The 20508-nt window shown below is 36.6% G+C and overlaps 1 protein-coding gene across 1 annotated transcript in view; it reads right to left on the minus strand.

The window, feature by feature from the left end:
* The window catches only part of LOC124555896 (unconventional myosin-Vb-like), a 118323-nt gene that overhangs the window by 54950 nt on the left and 42865 nt on the right, over positions 1–20508 (minus strand). Inside the window, exons 3-5 of the mRNA XM_047129955.1 lie at positions 13603–13665; positions 9611–9704; positions 8860–9089 (exon numbers count right to left, since the gene is read on the minus strand). Of these exons, the coding sequence (XP_046985911.1) occupies positions 8860–9089; positions 9611–9704; positions 13603–13665 (387 nt within the window). The remainder of the gene's footprint in view (positions 1–8859; positions 9090–9610; positions 9705–13602; positions 13666–20508) is intronic.

A 20508-nucleotide genomic window follows, 5' to 3' on the forward strand; every position in this document is an offset into this window, starting at 1 on the left:
TCTGTCAGAGGCATTTGACTGTGTAAATCACAATATTCTTTTAAGTAAATTACAGTATTATGGTGTAACAGGAAATGCTGCAAAATGGTTCAAATCTAATATCTCTGGCAGGAAACAAAGGGTGTTATTAAGAAAGAAACATGTATTGAGCTATTAGGCATCAGCCAACTGGGAACTAATTACATGTGGGGTCCCACAAGGTTCCATCTTAGGGTCCTTACTTTTTCTTGTGTATATCAATGGCCTTTCATCAGTAACATTACCAGATGCCAAGTTCATTTTGTTTGCCGATGATACAAACATTGAAATAAATAGCAAATCAAGTGTAGTCTTAGGAAGACCGGCTAATAAAATATTTGTGAACATTAATCACTGGTTCCTAGCCAATTCATTGTCACTAAATTTTGAAAAAAACACACTAAATGCAGTTCAGAACTTGTAAGGATTGTCCCACGAGTATATGCCTAACAGATGATGACAAGCAGATAGAAGAAGTGGACAGTGTTAAATTCTTAGGATTACAACTTGATAATAATTTCAACTGGGAGGAGCACACTTCAGAACTGCAGACATGTCTAACCAAATCTCCATTTTCAATGCGAATTCTGTCAGACATAGGAGATATAAAAATGAAAAACCTGGCATACTATGATTACTTTCACTCCATCATGTCATACGGGATTATTTTTTGGGGTAATTCATCAAGCCAAGCTAAAGCAATGTGCAATAAGAGTTATATGTGGTATGAACTCAAGAACATCCTGTAGAGGCCTGTTTAGGGAACTAGGGATACTAACTACTGCTTCCCAATATATTCATTCATTAATGAAATTTGTCATTAAAAATATATCACTTTTTCAAAAAAACAGCGCAGTTAACGGAATCAGTTCTAGAAATAAGAATAAACTTCACAAGGATTTGACGTCACTTACTCTTGTAAAAAATTGTGTGCCTTATTCAGGAACACACATTTCCAATAACTTGCCAACAGCCATAAAAAACATATCAACCAATGAAATTCAGTTTAAGAGAAGCCTAAAGGATTTATTGGTGGCCAACTCCTCCTACTCCATTCATGAATTTCTCAGTCGAACCAACAGATTTTTGTGTGTGTTACAATCAAACTTCTGCACCATTTCAGTGCAATAATGTGTTCACTGTAAATAAGTACTGTAGTAGTTATGTGTTTATTACCTTATAAATAAAATAAACATTTTTAAAAATTTTAAAATCTGTGTATTAATGTGACCTTAGTAAATGAGTGTTGTAAAATGATCCTTTTATATAGTGTACATTAAAAAAATGACAATCATTCCACTTGGGACCTTTGGAAGGTACATTAGCTTATGTGTTTTAGTTGTAAATACTTTATTTGTCATGTATTATTGTTTGTCTGACATATTCTACATCCTAGAGGACCTCCTGATTACAAATCAAAAGGAATGACAGTAAATCTAATCTAATGTCTTATACTACATTACGTTATTTTGTGAAGTTTATCTATTGTGCAGGATGAAGCAGGTGATTTTTTGTAGGTGATTATTATCATTATTATTATTATTATTATTATTCTTTCTTTTCTCAGACGTTATGTCTGGTCAATAATGGAAAGTGATGCGGACCTTGGTCAAGCGTCACTTCCTTTTAACTGTACAGTATATGTTGCATTGCATTTAGGAACTTTCACGTAATTGAACATGTATCAATAATTACAGATATCTGTAGTTGTATATATAAGTTTGGATGTAGCTGTATTGCGTTGATGTACTGGTGGATATTGTGTGGTATGACTCCTGTAGTTAACAGTATAATTGGTATAATGTCACCTTTATCCTGATGCCACACGTCCTTGACTTCCTCAGCCAGTTGGATGTATTTTTCAATTTTTTCTCCTGTTTTCTTCTGTATATTTGTTGTATTGGGTATGGATATTTCGATTAGTTGTGTTGATTTCTTCTTTTTATTGGTGAGTATGAAGTCAGCTTTGTTATGTGGTGGTGTTTTATCTGTTATAATGGTTCTGTTCCAGTATAATTAGTATTCATCATTCTCCAGTACATTTTGTGGTGCATACTAGTATGTGGGAACATGTTGTTTTATTAGTTTATGTTGTATGGCAAGTTGTTGATGTATTATTTTTGCTACATTGTCATGTGTTCTGATGTATTCTGTATTTGCTAGTATTGTACATCCACTTGTGATGTGATCTACTGTTTCTATTTGTTGTTTGCAAAGTCTGCATTTATCTGTTGTGGTATTGGGATCTTTAATAATACGCTTGCTGTAATATCTGGTGTTTATTGTTTGATCCTGTATTGCAATCATGAATCCTTCCATCTCACTGTATATATTGCCTTTTGTTAGCCATGTGTTGGATGCGTCTTGATCGATGTGTGGCTGTGTTAGATGATACGGGTGCTTGCCATGTAGTGTTTTCTTTTTCCAATTTACTTTCTTCGTATCTGTTGATGTTATGTGATCTAAAGGGTTGTAGGAGTGGTTATGAAATTGAAGTGGTATAGCTGATGTATTTATATGAGTGATTGCTTTGTGTATTTTGCTAGTTTCTGCTCGTTCTAGAAAGAATTTTCTTACATTGTCTACCTGTCCATAATGTAGGTTTTTAATGTCGATAAATCCCCTTCCTCCTTCCTTTCTGCTTAATGTGAATCTTTCTGTTGCTGAATGTATGTGATGTATTCTATATTTGTGGCATTGTGATCGTGTAAGTGTATTGAGTGCATCTAGGTCTGTGTTACTCAATTTCACTATTCCAAATGAGTAGGTCAATATTGGTATAGCATACGTATTTATAGCTTTTGTCTTGTTTCTTGCTGTCAATTCTGTTTTCAGTATTTTTGTTAGTCTTTGTCTATATTTTTCTTTTAGTTCTTTTTAATATTTGTATTATCTATTCCTATTTTTTGTCTGTGTCCTATATATTTATAGGCATCTGGTTTTTTCCATCGCTTCTATGCAGTCGCTGTGGTTATCCAATATGTAATCTTCCTGTTTAGTGTGTTTTCCCTTAACTATGCTATTTTTCTTACATTTGTCTGTTCCAAAAGCCATATTTATGTCATTGCTGAATACTTCTGTTATCTTTAGTAATTGGTTGAGCTGTTGATTTGTTGCTGTCAGTAGTTTCAGATCATCCATGTATAGCAAATGTGTGATTTTGTGTTGGTATGTTCCAGTAATATTGTATCCATAATTTGTGTTGTTTAGTATGTTGGATAGTGGGTTCAGAGCAAGGCAGAACCAGAAAGGACTTAATGAGTCTCCTTGGTATATTCCACACTTAATCTGTATTGGCTGTGATGTGATATTATTTGAATTTGTTTGGATATTAAGTGTGGTTTTCCAATTTTTCATTACTATGTTTAGGAACTGTATCAATTTCGGATCTACTTTGTATATTTCCAATATTTGTAGTAACCATGAATGGGGTACACTATCAAAAGCTTTATGGTAATCAATGTATGCGTAGCGTAGCGGCCTTTGTTTAGTTTTAGCTTGATATGTCACTTCTGCATCTATTATCAGTTGCTCTTTACATCCTCGCGCTCCTTTGCAACAGCCTTTTTGTTCTACATTTATAATTTTGTTCTGTGTTGTATGTGTCATTAATTTCTGTGTAATGACTGAAGTTAATATTTTGTATATTGTTGGTAGGCATGTTATGGGGCGATATTTAGCTGGGTTTGCTGTGTCTGCTTGATCTTTAGTTTTCAGATAGGTTATTCCATGTGTAAGTGTATCAGGGAATGTGTATGGGTCTGCTATGTAACTGTTAAATAATTTAGTAAGATGTGAATGTGTTGAGGTGAACTTCTTTAGCCAGAAATTTGCTATTTTATCTTTTCCAGGGGCTTTCCAATTGTGCATAGAATTAATTGCTCGGGTGACTTCATGTTGCAAAATTACCACTTCAGGCATTTGTGGTATCATCTTGTATGTGTCTGTTTCTGCTTGTATCCACCGTGCATGTCTGTTATGTTGTACCGGGTTTGACCATATGTTGCTCCAGAAGTGTTCCATGTCTGTTATGTTTGGTGGATTGTCTATTTTAATGTGTGTGTTATCTACTGTCTTGTAAAATTTCTTTTGGTTTGTGTTGAATGTTTGGTTTTGTTTCCTTCTGTTTTTACTTTTTTTGTATCTTCTAAGTCATTTGGCCAATGCTTGTAATTTTTGCTTCTTTCAATCTAATTGCTCTATCGCTTCTTGTTGTGTGATTTTACCTAACCTTTTTTGTTTTTTGTCTGATATTTCATTTCTTATAAATTGTGTTAGCTGTCCGATGTCTTTTCTCAGTTTTTCTATTCTGATCTGTAGCCTGTGTTGCCATGCTGGTTGGTTCTGATCTCTGCCTAGTGTGTATATTTAGTGTAGTGAGTGCTTCTATATAAACCAGTAGTTGTAACTCTTCCATAGTTGTATTTTCATTTATTTTGTTGTGTATGATTGTGTTGATAGTTGTTATTGTTGTTTCGACTTGCGGGTTATTTGGTGGTCTATGCAAGAATGGTCTAATGTCTGTGTTTGTGTCTTTGTATTCTGTATATGTCAGCTGAAATTTTTCTTCTATATCTAACATGTGTGTCACTTCGTGTTCTATTTGTGCTTGTTCTGGTGGCTGTCTTAAGATTTTGTTTTCCTCTGATTGTTTAATTGATGCGTGGTGTTCATTATTTGTTTGCTCTGGGATGTTTGAGTCCATTACTGTATTTTATTCTTCTTCTGATTGCATATTATTTTGTTCCAGTATTTGTTGTACTTGTTGTTTGATGTTCTCTGATTCTGACTGGGGTATCCTGTTATTTTTGATTATTACACGGATCTGATCAGCTAGTCATTGTTCTGTTAAAAATATTAATTCTGGGTATCTGGTAATAAATGTTGTGTATACTTGTGATCTGTATCCAGTTGTGTTGGTTCCTAAGTTTTTTGCTTGGTAATAGCAGAACATGAGGTGTCGGTTAACTTCATCAGACCATCTCATCCTCTGTCTTTGTTTTCTTTCTAGGGTGGTTGCAGGAAGCATGTCCTGCAAAACACCTCTATTTGGATTTAAATCATTTTCCGTGTGGCTAGCAGTGTCATTACCATTTTGGACGGGCATAGGGTTCAAGCGTCGTCCCCGACCATGACAGCGCTTGTCCGAGACCTCATTAGTTCTGTCCTGAACCAACTAATCACACTAAAAGGGGGGTTAGCCCTATTAGTGGTTTGTTCTTTTCGTCGCCTTTTACAACTGGCAGAACAACATACCAGAGGCCTATTCTTTTCCCGGGCCTCCACGGGGATTATTATTATTATTATTATTATTATTATTATTATTATTATTATTATTGTTATTATTTAAGAATTAAGTATTAAGTAGTATTTAAGTATTATTAAGTAGAAACACTGGAACACGTGAGGCAATACTGACCTTACGACTTATCCTAGAAGAAAGATTAAGGAAAGGCAAACCTACGTTTCTAGCATTTGTAGACTTAAAGAAAGCTTTTGACAATGTTGACTGGAATACTCTCTTTCAAACTCTAAAGGTGGCAGGGGCAAAATAGAGGGAGCGGCAGGCTATTTACAATTTTTACAGAAACCAGATGGCAGTTATAAGAGTCGAGGGACATGAAAGGGAAGCTGTGGTTGGGAAGGGAGCAAGACAGGGTTGTAGTCTCTCCTCAATGTTATTCAATCTGTATATTGAGCAAGCAGTAAAGGAAACAAAAGAAAAATTCAGAGTATGTATTAAAATCCATGGAGAAGAAATAAAAACTTTGAGGTTCGCCAATGACATTGTAATTCTGTCAGAGACAGCAAAGGACTTGCAAGAGCAGCTGAATGGAATGAACAGTGTCTTGAAAGGAGGATATAAGATGAACATCAACAAAAGCAAAACGAGGATAATGGAATGTAGTCGAATTAAGTCGGGTGATGCTGAGGGAATTAGATTAGGAAATGAGACACTTTACCAGTGGTAGTCATTCCCTTTCCTGCTACACTCAAAATATAGCATGGGAGAAATGACTGTCCACCTTTGTGTGGGCCCTAATTTCTCATGTCTTATCTTCTTGGTACTTATATGGAAAGTATATTTGGTGGCAGTAGAATCATTCTGTAGTCAGAGTCAAATACCATTTCTCTAAATTTTCTTAATAGTTTTCTTCAAAAACATCGTCTTCCCATTTGAGTCGCTGAAGTATCTCCATAATACTCGTGTGTTGTTCAAACCAACTGGTAACAAGTCTAGCAACACACCTCTGAACTGCTTCAATGTCTTCCTTTAATATGATCTGCTGCAGATCCAAAATACTCAATCAATATTCGAGAATAGATCACTAGTATCCTATATGACATCTGCTTTACAGGTAACCACAAAACTGGTTATCATCCACCTTCACAACCACAATCCTCACATGCACATTCCATTTCATATTGCTTTGCAACATTACATTCACATGTTTAAATGATTTGTCTGTGCCAAGTGGCACACTACTAATGCTGTTACAGAACAAATTTCTTTCCCTACTCATCCACATTAACTTACATTTTTGTACATGAAGAGCTAGCTGCCATTCATGACAACTAGGAATCTTCAAATAAATTTGTAGTTGAAATATGGACAACAAGCAGCCCTATAATGGAATGACGATAATGAAAATTTGTGCTGGGCTGGGATTTGAACCCTGATTTTCTGCTTATTGCAAGATGTCATCTTACCATTAAGCTACCCAAGCATGCCTCATGGGCAGACTCGATCTTCTATATGTTGTTAACCATGTGTCTATAACCTACACCAGTACATCCATTATGTCTATTCCCATACAGGGGAGACATTTTAATTGAAAGTCACTTGCCCAGTGTTGGTAGTTAAATAAGATATTGCAGTGCCTGTGTTGTTCAGAAGTACAATGTAGTGGTCTGTCTGACATGTATGTATGTCCAGAGGACCACTGCATCACACCTCTTATGAAAACAAGCAGTGCTATATTGTATCTTAAGTAGAAATCTTGTCTAAGGCATCTTGTATCCCATTACAGTCACACAACAGTGAAAAGTTCCTGTACATCACATTATTATCAGTAAATAAACAGATTGCTGCCCACCCTATATGTTTATGATTTCCATTGTTTCTTTTTTGTTAATGCACTGATGTCCTAGATCTTTCACCCCTTCTACCCCACGCATTACTGTTCATGAATAACAAACATGGAAAGCAAATAACACACTGTACACATCACAAACACAAATCCAATGCTCTTCATACACTTTCATACTAAATCTCCTCATATACTCACTTTTTTACCACCACCTACAACCTTTAGACTTACAAGTGTAGTAATCTTAACTAAATTGAATATATTAATTTTACCAATATAAATTTAACTGTTTAAATGTATTTAAAATTTTGTAATTGAAACTTTATCATTATGATGAGGGAAAAGAAGCACAGAGCAACAAGAATCAAATGTGAGCTGACAAACTGCCAGCTGGTATGCTTGACCAGTGCACCATGGCACTGATATGTCAAGTATTGCTCACAAATCCCTCATACTTTACTCACAAATTATTAGAGAGAACTTTACATTTTTTATGGCCCATGCAGGTGACATATGATAGTAAGTTCAAAGGGGCATCCACCCATTTCTACTCACACTGTTTGATCCAGATTTGTTAGGATTTAAATTTGGAATAGGTGTACCTAACTCTAATTCTTCCTTTCTTCTCCAAAAATCTACTGGAAAAGGGCCTCTTCAGTAGAACATATACTGAATTTACCATATTGCTTTCACAGCACCTTACAGACATCTTCAAAGAAAAATACTGACTTGTGAATGACATCATGCCCTTAGTGCCACCAGGGATAATGTCACACCAGAGCATGTGCAATCAAAACAGACAGTTTTATTGCTTTTTTGAGTTGAGCATAGTGTGGATGACCATTTCAGCACTTGACACTTGTTTCTGGTTATCATATGGAGAGCACTACAAAACATTTTTTCGTCCATTTTATTTGCATACCAGCACACATTTTATGAGAAATGGTATAATTTTAGTGCAATGTTTACAGTGAGCTGTAGCATGTTAAAACATGATCAACAGCCACACTGCCATCAGTAGTCAGCAACAAACTGGTGCAGGAAAATCACTAAAGAAATTCATGAAAACTATCAGTTTTGTCATATCTCCACTGCCATAACTTTTTACAGACTTCTTCAAGCATTTTGTATGGGATCACGTCCAAATGATTAGGCTATAACGGGTTCTGTGCTCGTTGTGTTCCAAAACGACTTTCTGAGAATCACAGAACTCAGCTGATGACTGCTTCTCTTGACAGTCTTCTCTCAATGTGTAGAAATTAGGGATTAAGGTGGGTAAGAGGATTGTTGAGGGAGAATTATGGTGAATTAGTGGGGAGTTACTCTTTGTGTAATAGTGCAGATGGAGATGATACAGTGATTAACATGTCGAGAATTGATGGAAGAAGTAATTAGTACCTCTGGTGTAGTGTTTTAGGCTGGAAGCAGTAGACTATAGGTGTTGATAGGCAAGAGTGAAGATTTCTTCAGTGGGTTCATAGCAGCAAGCCATAATGAGATGTATTGAATGGTTGGACTTACGAGTTTCAGAAGAAAGTAGAAATTGGTGCGCAGGTGGTCTTAGGACTGAGAAATGAGAAATTCCACAGAGTATTTTTTAGAAGCAATTGGAGGACATGCTACACTTCTTGACTGCAGTCGATGCAGCAAGTCTTGTCTATTGATTACATTACCACCACCAATTATCATCATCATCTGGAATCTGTTGTTTGTACAACAGCTACAAAATTGCAGTAAATATAAGGCATACCTGGTAGATTTCTACAGCTGTATCTGAAAGAACTTCTCTGTATTCAGTGAGATCAAAATTCTGTAGACACTGTTCATTCTGTAGTGATGTGTTTTCAGTTTGGAATGTTTTGTCTCCACTATACTGTTTCAGATTATGCAGAAGTCTCACAGTATTTGAAAGCCACAAAACCATTATATCAATATCATCATGGCCTTTCTTAGTAACTTTTTCGATGGTGTAGATAGTTGCTGTCAGGAGTAATCATACTTTCTCATAATCATTTTGACAGTCGGCACGCCTAATGCACATGAACAAAATGTATGCAGGCAATCCTGGCAGTAATGTTACAGCAATATGTGGCTTTAATTCTGCAATTAAAAGAATGTAAAATTCATAAACAATGGAAGCACTTCAATAAAGAGAACACATGAGTGAACATAATGAAAAATTATTCAGGGATATATACTGACCAAATATCACATGCCTAACAATATGTCTAATATCCTCTTTGTGAAACTCAAAAATTCCTTGGTAATGTCTTTCCTTCTTTCTTATCCCTCTTCTGTTATTCCTTTGACCTTGCCTCTTCACTAGCATTTCCTCTATTGAGTTTTCAGCTGTTTCAGCATTGTTATCTAATTTGCTGGAAAACACTGGGGGAAAAAATGTAATATTGTTTCTGAAGCAGTTACACAATCATTATGACAGCACCTCTCAAAATATGGAATAATTTTAACATCCTGTTTATTGGTCTTAAAAATATACTTACACCCTGCATCCTTCAGCACTTCAGTTTGCAATTTTAAGCTGTTCTTGCATTGTGAAAGTTCCTCTTTAGCTAAATCTAGTTTTTCTTGAAGAACCTGGAATTTGTACACAACACATTTAGAAATAATTAATATATCCAAAATGTATTTTGCCATTTGCACTGATTGTGGTAAAAGTATAAGGAAACAAAACTGTATTTGCAGGCAATGGATTGGGAAAAAATAACAAAGAATAATAAATGTGGGATTAATTATAAAACTGCTGGGGAAATGATTGCACTACAAATTGCATCTATTTGCAAACCATTACAAGAAAAATTCCAGTGATGATGTTAGATGAAAAAGATCTTGCATTTCTCCTTGGACCATACTGATTTTTTCAATAATGATGGATGTGCAGGATTTATGTACAGTTCCTTATTATCTAGTGAGAAGGTATCACGAAAGGTTATCCTCAGGAGTCACATTCTCTGGCCACAAAAAATCATAAGATATATTCATTGTATCTCTGTCAATTAAACCTTATACTTATTTCCTCACAAATCATTTGTAATTATTGGTCCATGTACATTGGGTGAAGTTTAACAAAACACAAGAAACTAAATACAGTTCATCAGCATTCTTAAAATAGGGACTTCATAGTTCAAGGATATATTAAACAGGTTGGGAAGCTACAGAAGATGATCACAGCATTTACAATCTTATAGTCGTATCAGGAGGGTGAAATCTGTAACTCTGGGCATACCAAGAGTATCCTGAGAGGAAGCATTCAGTAAGTAATGTAAAGGAGTACAATGCTTTAACATTTCTGGCTCAGTTCTTTACTGCATTATGAGCATGAAATCTGCAGCTAAATGACAGATGCAAAGCTGCCAGGATTTTTCTATGCTGAAACCAGTAGATTGTATACCATAATCAAAGAAATGAAGCAGATGATGCAATACTGGGAGAAACTAAACTGCTTTCAGAATAAGATTTTCACTCTGCAGCGGAGTGTGTGCCTGTCAGGAAGTTTCACTATACTGCTTGCATATAGTGGCAATGAACTGCTAACTCATTACAAAAACAGCAATAAATTGGATAATAATATTTTAAAATATAACAACTGGAATTTACATAATTATTCATGGTATCAGCAAAGTTTTCTCAGATGAGCTGCAGCTTGGCACAGGGTAAATGACAGCCAGTTGAGTCTTTGATTAGTACCCAACACAGTCAACATGTCTGCAACACATATCATTGTAAATATAATGCTTTCAATCAAAATTTCCATAATCAATCTAATGTTCATGACAATTTTCGTAACACATGTATATCTTCCAACATGCCTGTGTGAGAAGTGAAACCATTACAGATATGTTGACATTACAACATTTTATTTCTGCGTAAAGAATATTTCATATCAAGTTGCTGTTAACCTAATAAAAATGTACTGGTAATCTAATAACTTACATATTCACACACGCCTTATTGCCACATTCTGCAAAGTAGATGTGAAAGTTAATTTAGCATCAGTTCCAGTCAACTCTACTCTTCACGAAAGAATGCCACTGACATAGGAATGAAGGTGAGTGACCATTATGTGGAATCGTGATGAGGTTGGGTGAATGTGCATTGCTGTTGTTCAACTTTTAACATATTGTTTCTCAGCCACTCATGTGCACTAGTCCTGTCCATTATCTTAGTTGCCTCAGCCAGTTTCCAGCTGCAGAGCTTCATGATAAAACAAGTTACTTCTCATACTACAGGAAACAGACTCAGAAGGAGTATGGATTTCAGTTTGAACTTTTCAGTGCTCCAGGAAAGTGTGTTTTTAAGTGCAAGTACATTTCTTAGGTAAGCACAGCACTTCCATCACATTGGAGTGACATTAGTTAGCTGGAAAGTAGTGTTTGAGACAGTGAGATCAATGTGGGAATGTTTAGCTTCGATAGAAATTTTTAGCGTAATGTCTTTGTGTGATTCTTTCTCCATTTACATCGACTTTGAACTTCCTTTTTAGTTATTATTGACAACAGCTGCCAGTAGCCAGCTGGAAGTGATGTATTCAACTGACAGCATTTATCATTTTCCAGTCCAGAGCTCATATCTCTGAATCTGTCCTGAAAGTAGTTTGGTAAGTTCAGGGCTTTCAGTTATTGACTCTGGAGTAGTGCGAAGTTCAACCCTCTCTCACAGGTCAAGTCAAGGCTGGCAACCCTTATTTCAACTTACTGGGTAGTGTGGCAGTGCCGAGAAGTTATCCAGTTCTACTAATAATGCTTCAGATTAAATCTACAGAGCAGTAAATCACATTATTTGTGTAGCACACTGGTCATTGCTAAGAGTAGTGCATTCCAAATGCTGCCATGGATGGAATTGCATGCAATGTCACAGAAGCTCTGACATATGGACAAAAGGAATGTTTCAAACCCAACATTGCATAGTAATGAATGCAGCCATAAGGGTGATTGTTGTTTTAGTAATATAGTGGGGTTCAAAAGCTGTTATTAAAATAGAATAAAAAGTTATGAAAGTAGTGATAAAATTATAATATGGTTTATAGGAAATTAGGAGTAGCATAGTATACAAATACTAGTTTGACAAAGAGAGAATGAAATTTTTCACAGAAAAAAAAACAAACATGAAGAAATTAAGACCGAAGATGAGTTGTGTAACAACTGCAGGTGTAAATTGATTCCAATAGAAAATAAACTGTTTTTTTTATTAACAAGAATATGAATTTTATTGGCTGGAAAGACAATTTATCAGAGTTTTGCTTAATTGAATAATAAAGGTAATTATCTCATGTTAGTGCGTAGGTGCTCACCCAGAGGATACCAGCTTTAATGGTGGTGATGGAAGAAAGTTTCATCACAGGAATCTGGACAAGGGGATGAGGCAGGGAAAAGGTGGAAGCAGAGAAGAGAGGTGGGGTAACATCCCTAAAGTGTGTCACTCAGTCACTATGAGAGGGCATTTTGTACTGTTGGTTATTCCTCAATCAAATGTGAATGTAAAGTTTTACAAACACCCTCCAAGGATTTGATTTGAAGAATGAAGTATGTGAAGTGAGAGTTTACTTTCATTCCACGCTAATCTGCAATGACAGAAAAAAACTGCACTGCAAAAGCACTCAGCACAGTCAACTACACAAGAAAAAAAAGAGAAAAAAATAAAAAAAAGAAAGAAGAAAAATGAAATGGACACTTCACTGCTGGGTCACAAGATGAAAGCAACAAACATTTTCCACTAGTACCTGACAGAGAAAACAGCACGGTATTTGTGCTTAGCCGTGAAGTTCAGCATTAAGTAAGGGACTAACTGGAAACATCTAAAAAATTGCCATAATTATGAACTCTTAAAAAGACCACAGAAAACTACAACTGTTATTGCTGATTTGGTCTCAGTCCTCTATGCATTCTCCTATTGTTAAGTTTTGTTACTGAGAAGAAAGCATAGAATAATACATTGTTTCCCCATTACAGCAGTCTGTATTATCACCTCTTCATGCATGTGTGTTTCCTCCTAAGACATCCTGTACATGCTATAAGCTGTTTTAATGAAGTTTTTAAACATTAATATGATCTGAATTAATATTCACCAGCTTTTCTGAAGTCACTCTTATAATTTCATGTTGCATAAAAGCCTCAGTTTGAGTTTGTGGGCTTTTAGTTAAGCTTGGAGACAAAAGCTTGTGCTGATTATCATTCTCCTCTCTGAGTTTCTCATTTTCTTGTTGGAGTTGTTCTCTTTCTGCTTGCCACTTATTTTTCTCTTGGTGCAATTCGTCTTCCAGCTGCCTACATGAATTTACAGTTTAAAGAGTTAATGATTCCCAGACTTAACTAACAAAAATAAGATATGGTACTGCATTTTTGCACATACCTGTTTATCTTCTTCTGTGCTTCAAATGCCAGTACTAGCTCCACAACCTCATTTATTAAGTGTACATGACTTCCATAGTTGATACTAGCAACATTCTTCAAACCTTCAATTTGCTTTGCTAGAATACTGTGTAACTGAATGCATTCCTCTCGCCATCTGTCAACTTCAAGTTGCAGCTGATTGTACTGCTCTGAATGAGAACAAATTTATAACACTGTCATAAATAAATAAAATTAATACTAATTCAAGTACAACAAAATAACACCAGTCGTGTAGAAAATCAGATGTTATGCTGCTGAACAGTCACCTGTGAATGTCAAGTTACCATCCCTAGAGTATTTGGATACACAGACTTAAAATGCACATCAGGAACACATTCTCAAATATTATATCTATTATATTTGTTTTAGTGTTATAGCAATTTTATACCTTTAGCATGTAGTATGATAGAATAATTATTTCTGTCTAGAACTGGCAGTATTTGTAAAAACCTGCACTTACAGAAGTCCTCAATTATTAGAAAGAGCATCTATGGAGGAAAAAAAACTGTTTTTCAGAATGAAAACCATGAACGTGGCCATTTGGGAACAACAGCAACAAGAAAGATCCTTACTATGATGAAGGAACAATTTGATCTTACTTAGCAATTCTTCTCGTCCTGGACCATCATCTAATGTTTGATTAGAACAGCAATCATTGAATGATAGCTGAAGTTTAGTCATATTTGCATGTAATCTTCGATTTTCCACTTCCAGTTGCTGCAACTGAAATTGACATATAAAAGGTGTCTCAAGAATGATGCCTCAGAGGTAACAGATACTTAAAACAGAATTAAACTGACTCAACACTGCTCAGTTTATGTTCCTGGCTCAAAAAAGATTTTTATGTAATGATGTCACTTATCATTTTTTATGTACAATTTGAGGTACCTTAATATGCAGTGGTCTTTGTAGTATTGCATACTTGAGATTACCTCAGAGTCTGTCACACATCTATAAGTATGAAGAACCTTGTCTCTTAACTGTGTCTACATTGGAGTCTATTTCTCAACAGAGTATTTGTTAAACAAACATGCCGTAAAAATGTCAATTTTCTCTGGTCCTCTTCCCTAACAGTTAGTTGAAAATGGAGCTATTTATACTTTTTAACACTACTGGTGAATGGGGTTGTTCATATTAATAGTTTGGTCTTTTGCAGCTCTGTTTATTTTATAATCAGTTTCATCATACCAATAATAAACACCCACAGCCACTGCACATACCAAATGTATAACAGTGTCATGTGTAGCCTGCAACATCAAATGTTGCCTAAAGAAATAGTTGTTTTATGTCATGGACTAAAATCTACATCCAAGTTTTATTTCAGTTTCAACACCATGTCTAAATGCCATAATAAACATGTTTAAAATACTCTAATGCTAACTATGAATGAGCACTTTTTAAAAAACAAAAATTATGACATTGTAGCCTCGTTGCCTGGGAGGCCCCATCCAGGAAAGTTCAGCCCCGGGTTGCAAGTCTTATTTCAGGTGACGCAACGCTGGGTGGCTTGCATGTCAGTGGTGGTGGTGGTGGTGGTGGTGGTGACACAACACGGCCGGAAATCGAACCTGGGCCCACTGCATGGCAGGCAAACACATTGCCACTCAGCTAAGCAGGTTGACTACTAATAACAAATCAACATACATACACTGCAGACCACCATATAGTGCACAGCAGAGGGTACTTTGTGCCACTATTAATCACTTCCTCTCCTGTTTGACTTGCAAATGGAGCAATGAAGAAATGAATATCTAAAAGCCTCCATACAGGCCCTAATTTCTTACATCTTATCTTCATGATCCTTACGTGAAATGCATGTTGGTAGCAGCAGATTCATTACGTAGTCAGCCTCAAATGTCGGTTCTCTAAATTTCAGGAATAATGCCTTGCAGAAAGAGCATTATCTTTCCTCAAGGGATTCTGATTTAAGTTCATAAAGCATCTTCATAACACTTGTGTGCTGATGGTGCCATGTACCCCTCATTCACCTAAAGGGATCAGCAACCCCTCAGACACTGAACCATCATGGGCTTGCATAGGTACAAGGTATTGCCTCACTGCATTGAACTGATCACATAAAGGATGACAGACAGCAGGACGAGCACCACCAGAGGTCCTCCACGTCAGGGACCTATTTCCTCAACTGGGTTGTGTGCAGAACTGGATTGGCATGAATTCCTCCATGTCCCATCTATACAGGACAGTGCAAGCCAATACGATTTGACGGTTCACCACACCATGGTTCTGGGCCAATTCACACACAACCTTCAAGCAGCTAATCTGTCAGGGCCTGATCAGAAGCCACCACAGCAGCACTTATAACTTTCCAGTGATATCCTGAGACATACCTGTCAACCAGCTATGTTGAGCACTCAACCTCTGTCATTAGGGACTATCTGTGGCATGGGCTTCATGCCCCACAATGTTTATTCACTGAGTGTTCCAGGTGTGTGCCTGTTAGTGTCAGAGAAGTTATATTGTATTTTATTGAGAAGAGTTTTCCTTTGTTATTAAATCTCTCTATTGTGGTTGTAATAGACCCTTGTTCTTGTTTAGCTGTATCTTACTATTTCTTATCAAGCATCTACCCATGGGACAAATTGCAGATTGAATCTATTGGTAACATATCCAGCTGCCCACTCTGAACTGCTTAATGTCTTCCTTTAATCCAACCTGATGGGGATGCCAAATACTTGAATGAATGAATAGCACTAGCATTATATACACCATCTCCTTTATGGATGAGCTGCACTTTGCCAAAATTCTTCAACTAAAATGAAGTCTACCATTCACCTTCCCTACTGCCATTCTGAGGTATTCATTCCACTTCATATCTACATCTACATCCAATCATTTCACTTATTTCATACTGCACAACCACAGAAAAAAACCTATACAAAGGGTAGAAACTGGCACATCCACATTATGATTACAAAAGTGGCCTCCTGCTGCTGCTCATTTGATACAGAAGTCTTATGATAACACAGCTATAAAACATTCTCATAAAAATAGGAGTATGCCATGCTGAAACTTTTGCTTCCACTGATAGAAATACATTGCACAGAAGCTCGCTAAAAAGTGTATAATCAACTGTTTGAAATATTTCTCAATAATAGTTGCAAAGAGGATCCAAGTTTGTACCATTTATCCATCTTATTTGCTAAGTGAATAACAATTTCTGATAATTAGACAAAGTTAATTAGCAACAGTTAGAAAAAGTACCCTTTTAAGAAAGTGTCATTTGCAGCCTGTCTAAGTTTTCTGATTTATCATGGTATAGTTCTCTAACTGGATTCTTTCATGTCATGGTATAGTCCTCTAAATATATGTTTACATTAAGAATATCCCTCCTAACAAATCTTTCTTACTACTATATTGAAAGTCATTACTGAATTGAATCTTTACAATAGGAAATGTTCCCATAAATCACAGCTATTAACTACAGGCAGTGTAGATAACTGTTATGAGCCTGTAACAAGAGGACTGAGTGGAGAGCAAAAAGTTTCACTTCTTAATCAATACTGGTTCTGTGATACTGATATAGGATAATTGCAGATTAGAAACTGACATTTGTTTTATGTGGGTGACATGAGCTGCGTACAATTTAATAAAGTATTGAGGAAGATTAGCTCAACATCCTTCTGGTAATGACAAATCAACCATGTCCTCCTCAACAGTAATATCTCATCATTCACCATAACTGATTTAGGAAAAATAAAAAACATGTGTTTGAAACCTGGGAAAAATAGGCAACTTTATCTCCACAAAAAATTAAGACCTGCCATGCAAGTGCATGAGGTCGGGCTTGCTGATCACAGCTTACTGTAATTGTGATAGTGCTGTAGGTTAACATCAACAGTGATCTGATAAACAATTAACCATTATGATAAAATTCTCTTGACCTCACAATAACATCAAATGGTGTAAAATCATCAAGCCCTTGGGCGAACTACTCCTCTGCCATTGTCAAGTGGTGACTATCTTTTGGTTGCTGCCATCATACTTATACAGCAGTGCTTCCTTCTTTGATGTCACTGGTGTTTGCTCCACTGCCATATAGTGTAATACTTTCATTGCACACCCACAGCACCCACTTCAATTTTCTGATGGTAGGGTCCCAAGGCTTGCTTAACTATAGGCCATCAACTTCATTGAGAGTGTTGTTACAAATTTTTATCTCTATTGCTTTTTTAATTATGATATCCTAGAAACAACACATCTGTGTAATAACTGATGTCTTTTTGAATGAAATGTGATGTCTGTTTTCCAGAGCATGCTCTGCTACCATGGATCCCTCAGGGTAACAAAAGTGAAAGTATCTTGTGTTCTACTCAGCACTGTTCATTAGTATGCACAGTCTGTCCAACATAAAAATATCCACACCCACACAGTATTTTATGTACTTCTGGCATTCAAACACCTATACCATCTTTCAAAGGACTGATGAGTTGTGAAACTTTTGTTGGAGCCCTGATGACCGAATCTATTTCATGCCTCTTTAGGAAATGGCTGATCTTTCCCATTATTGAGCCATAGAATGGAAAAAACACAAGCTTATATTTCTTCTCGTGGCCCTTCTGCTTCTATGTTTCTGGGAAGACGGCTTTTGAAATCTGGCGATTGTTGTAGCTGTTTTCCTTGAATACTTTCTGTAAGTGACTCAGTTCCTTTGGCAACCTTCCAGTGTATGAGAGAGCTTTCTATTGATGCACCAAGGTCCTCAGAACAAAACATTTCTGTGACAGATTGTGATAGCTGTTAGCTTGCAGATCCCGATGTGTGTGGGTGGATTTCCAGTAAACACTGTGACTGAGACACACATTGCCTTACAGCAGATGAGGACATCAAGGAACAGCAAGGCACTATAGGTCTCCACCTCAATTGTGAACATTATTTTATCATGGATATTGTTGATGTGATCCAAGAATTACCCCAGTTTTTTCACATCAATGAGACCAGATGATGAATGTGTCATTGATGTAATGATAAAAGGAATCAGACTTTGCAGGAGGCATGTCCAGCATGATGTTCTCCATAAACAAGTTGGGTGTAACTAGAGCTAATGGACTTTCCAATGTGAGGCCGTCCATCTGATTTTGTATGATGGAGAATATAGAATGTTTTAATCAGACAAATGCTTTTCACTGGATGTGGCTCCTGCAAAGCCTAGTTGCTTTTATCATTACATTGACAATACATTCATCATCTGGTCTCATGAATGTAAAAAGCTTGGGGAATTCTTGGACCACATCAACAATATCCATGACAGCATCAAATTCACAATGGAGGTGGAGACTGGTAGTGCCTTGCACTTCCTTGATGTCCTCATCTGCCATAAAGCAATTTGTGTGTCAGCCACAGTGTTTACTGGAAACCCACCCACACATACTGCAGACTGCAGATACCTGCACATTAACAGCTATCACTATCTGTCACAAAAATATTCTGTTCTGAGGATCTTAGTGCATTGTGTGGAAGGTGTCTCAGATGCTGAAAACCTGCTGAAGGAACTGAGCCACATACAGAAAGTATTCAAGGAAAACAGATACACTAGTTACCAGATTTCACAAACCACCTTCCTGAAAACACAGGAGCAGAAGGACCCTGAATAAAACTCAATGAAGCTTATGTTTTTTTCCGTTCTGTGGTTCATTAATCAGAAATTTTAGCCACTTCTTAAAGGGGTATGAAACAGATTCAGTCTACAGGCCTCCAACAAAAATTTGACAACTCACGAGACCTGTAAAAGTGATGTAGGCCTCAGAATGCCAGGAGTATATAAAATACTGTGTGAGCATTGACAGTTTTCTGTCAGACAGAACACGAGAGATGCTTTCCCCTGTCGTGTCATAAGAAATCAGTGATAGTAGAGCATGCTCTAGAATATTCACATTATACTGCATTCAAAGAGACATCATTTATTACATGGACTAGTTGCTTCTGGGATAGCATAATTAAAGAAGTGATAGATAAAAGTTTGTGAAAACACCCTCAGCAAAGGTGGTAGCCTACCGTTGAGCAAGGATTGTAACACAGCCATCAGAAAGCTGAAGCAGGTGCAGCAGGGGCGCAATGCAAACATTACCCTTTATGGTGCTGGAGTGAGCACCAGTGACGTCATGTAAGGCAGTGCAGCAGTAAAGGATGTTAGCGGCAACCAAAAGACAGTCACTACTTGACAGTTGCCAAGGAGTACTTGACTGAAAGCTTGTGAGTTTTAAACCACTTGCTGCAGCTGGAAGTTCAAGAGAGTTTTAGTGGTACATATCACTGCAAAACCATGCATTAATATAAATCCTCCATAATATTTTAAATGACTCCACATCATACTTAATCAACATGGAATGAGGTTCAGAAATGTTATATTTATGTATGGCCAACTTCACTGATTTGTACATCACTAAAACTAACCAACTTACAGCTAAGATCTTCCCAATTTCAAATTCAAAAAAGATAAAAGGAGCACTAACAACTAGCCTCATGTTAGCACTTTGCCGTCCTCACATCTCGTACAAATTTATACACTTGGTGCCGGCAGCACTAATTCAGATTACTTGGCTTGTCACTGGCCACTTGTCACCTTTCCATAGATGACAAGCTTCTAAAACATTGACTTTTGTGAGCTTTAATTTTCCAGAAATCCTCTATCTTGCCATGTCATTCCACAAACTAAAATTTTCTTTTCAAGTAACTTCTTTGCAAGTTCTACACTGTTATAATAATCAGCCATGCAGAAGTGGTGCCACTTTCCCTCAGTAGGCGTCAATAGTTCCATCACTGTTTTTGCTAAAGGCTGTCCAGCACCGGAATATATCTCGAATGAAGAAATGTATCCTGTACTCAAATCACACAGCATCCGAATGAGTATGCTGTATTTCATAATTTTTGATGGATTATAAACTTTAAAATTTTACTGTCCACCCAGTGGTGTCATTCCTTCATCAGTTGAGATGTTCTGACTTGGATTAAACATTTCTTCAAACTTTTTGGAA

This window comes from Schistocerca americana, chromosome X, assembly GCF_021461395.2.
Source record: "Schistocerca americana isolate TAMUIC-IGC-003095 chromosome X, iqSchAmer2.1, whole genome shotgun sequence".
NCBI lineage: Eukaryota > Metazoa > Arthropoda > Insecta > Orthoptera > Acrididae > Schistocerca > Schistocerca americana.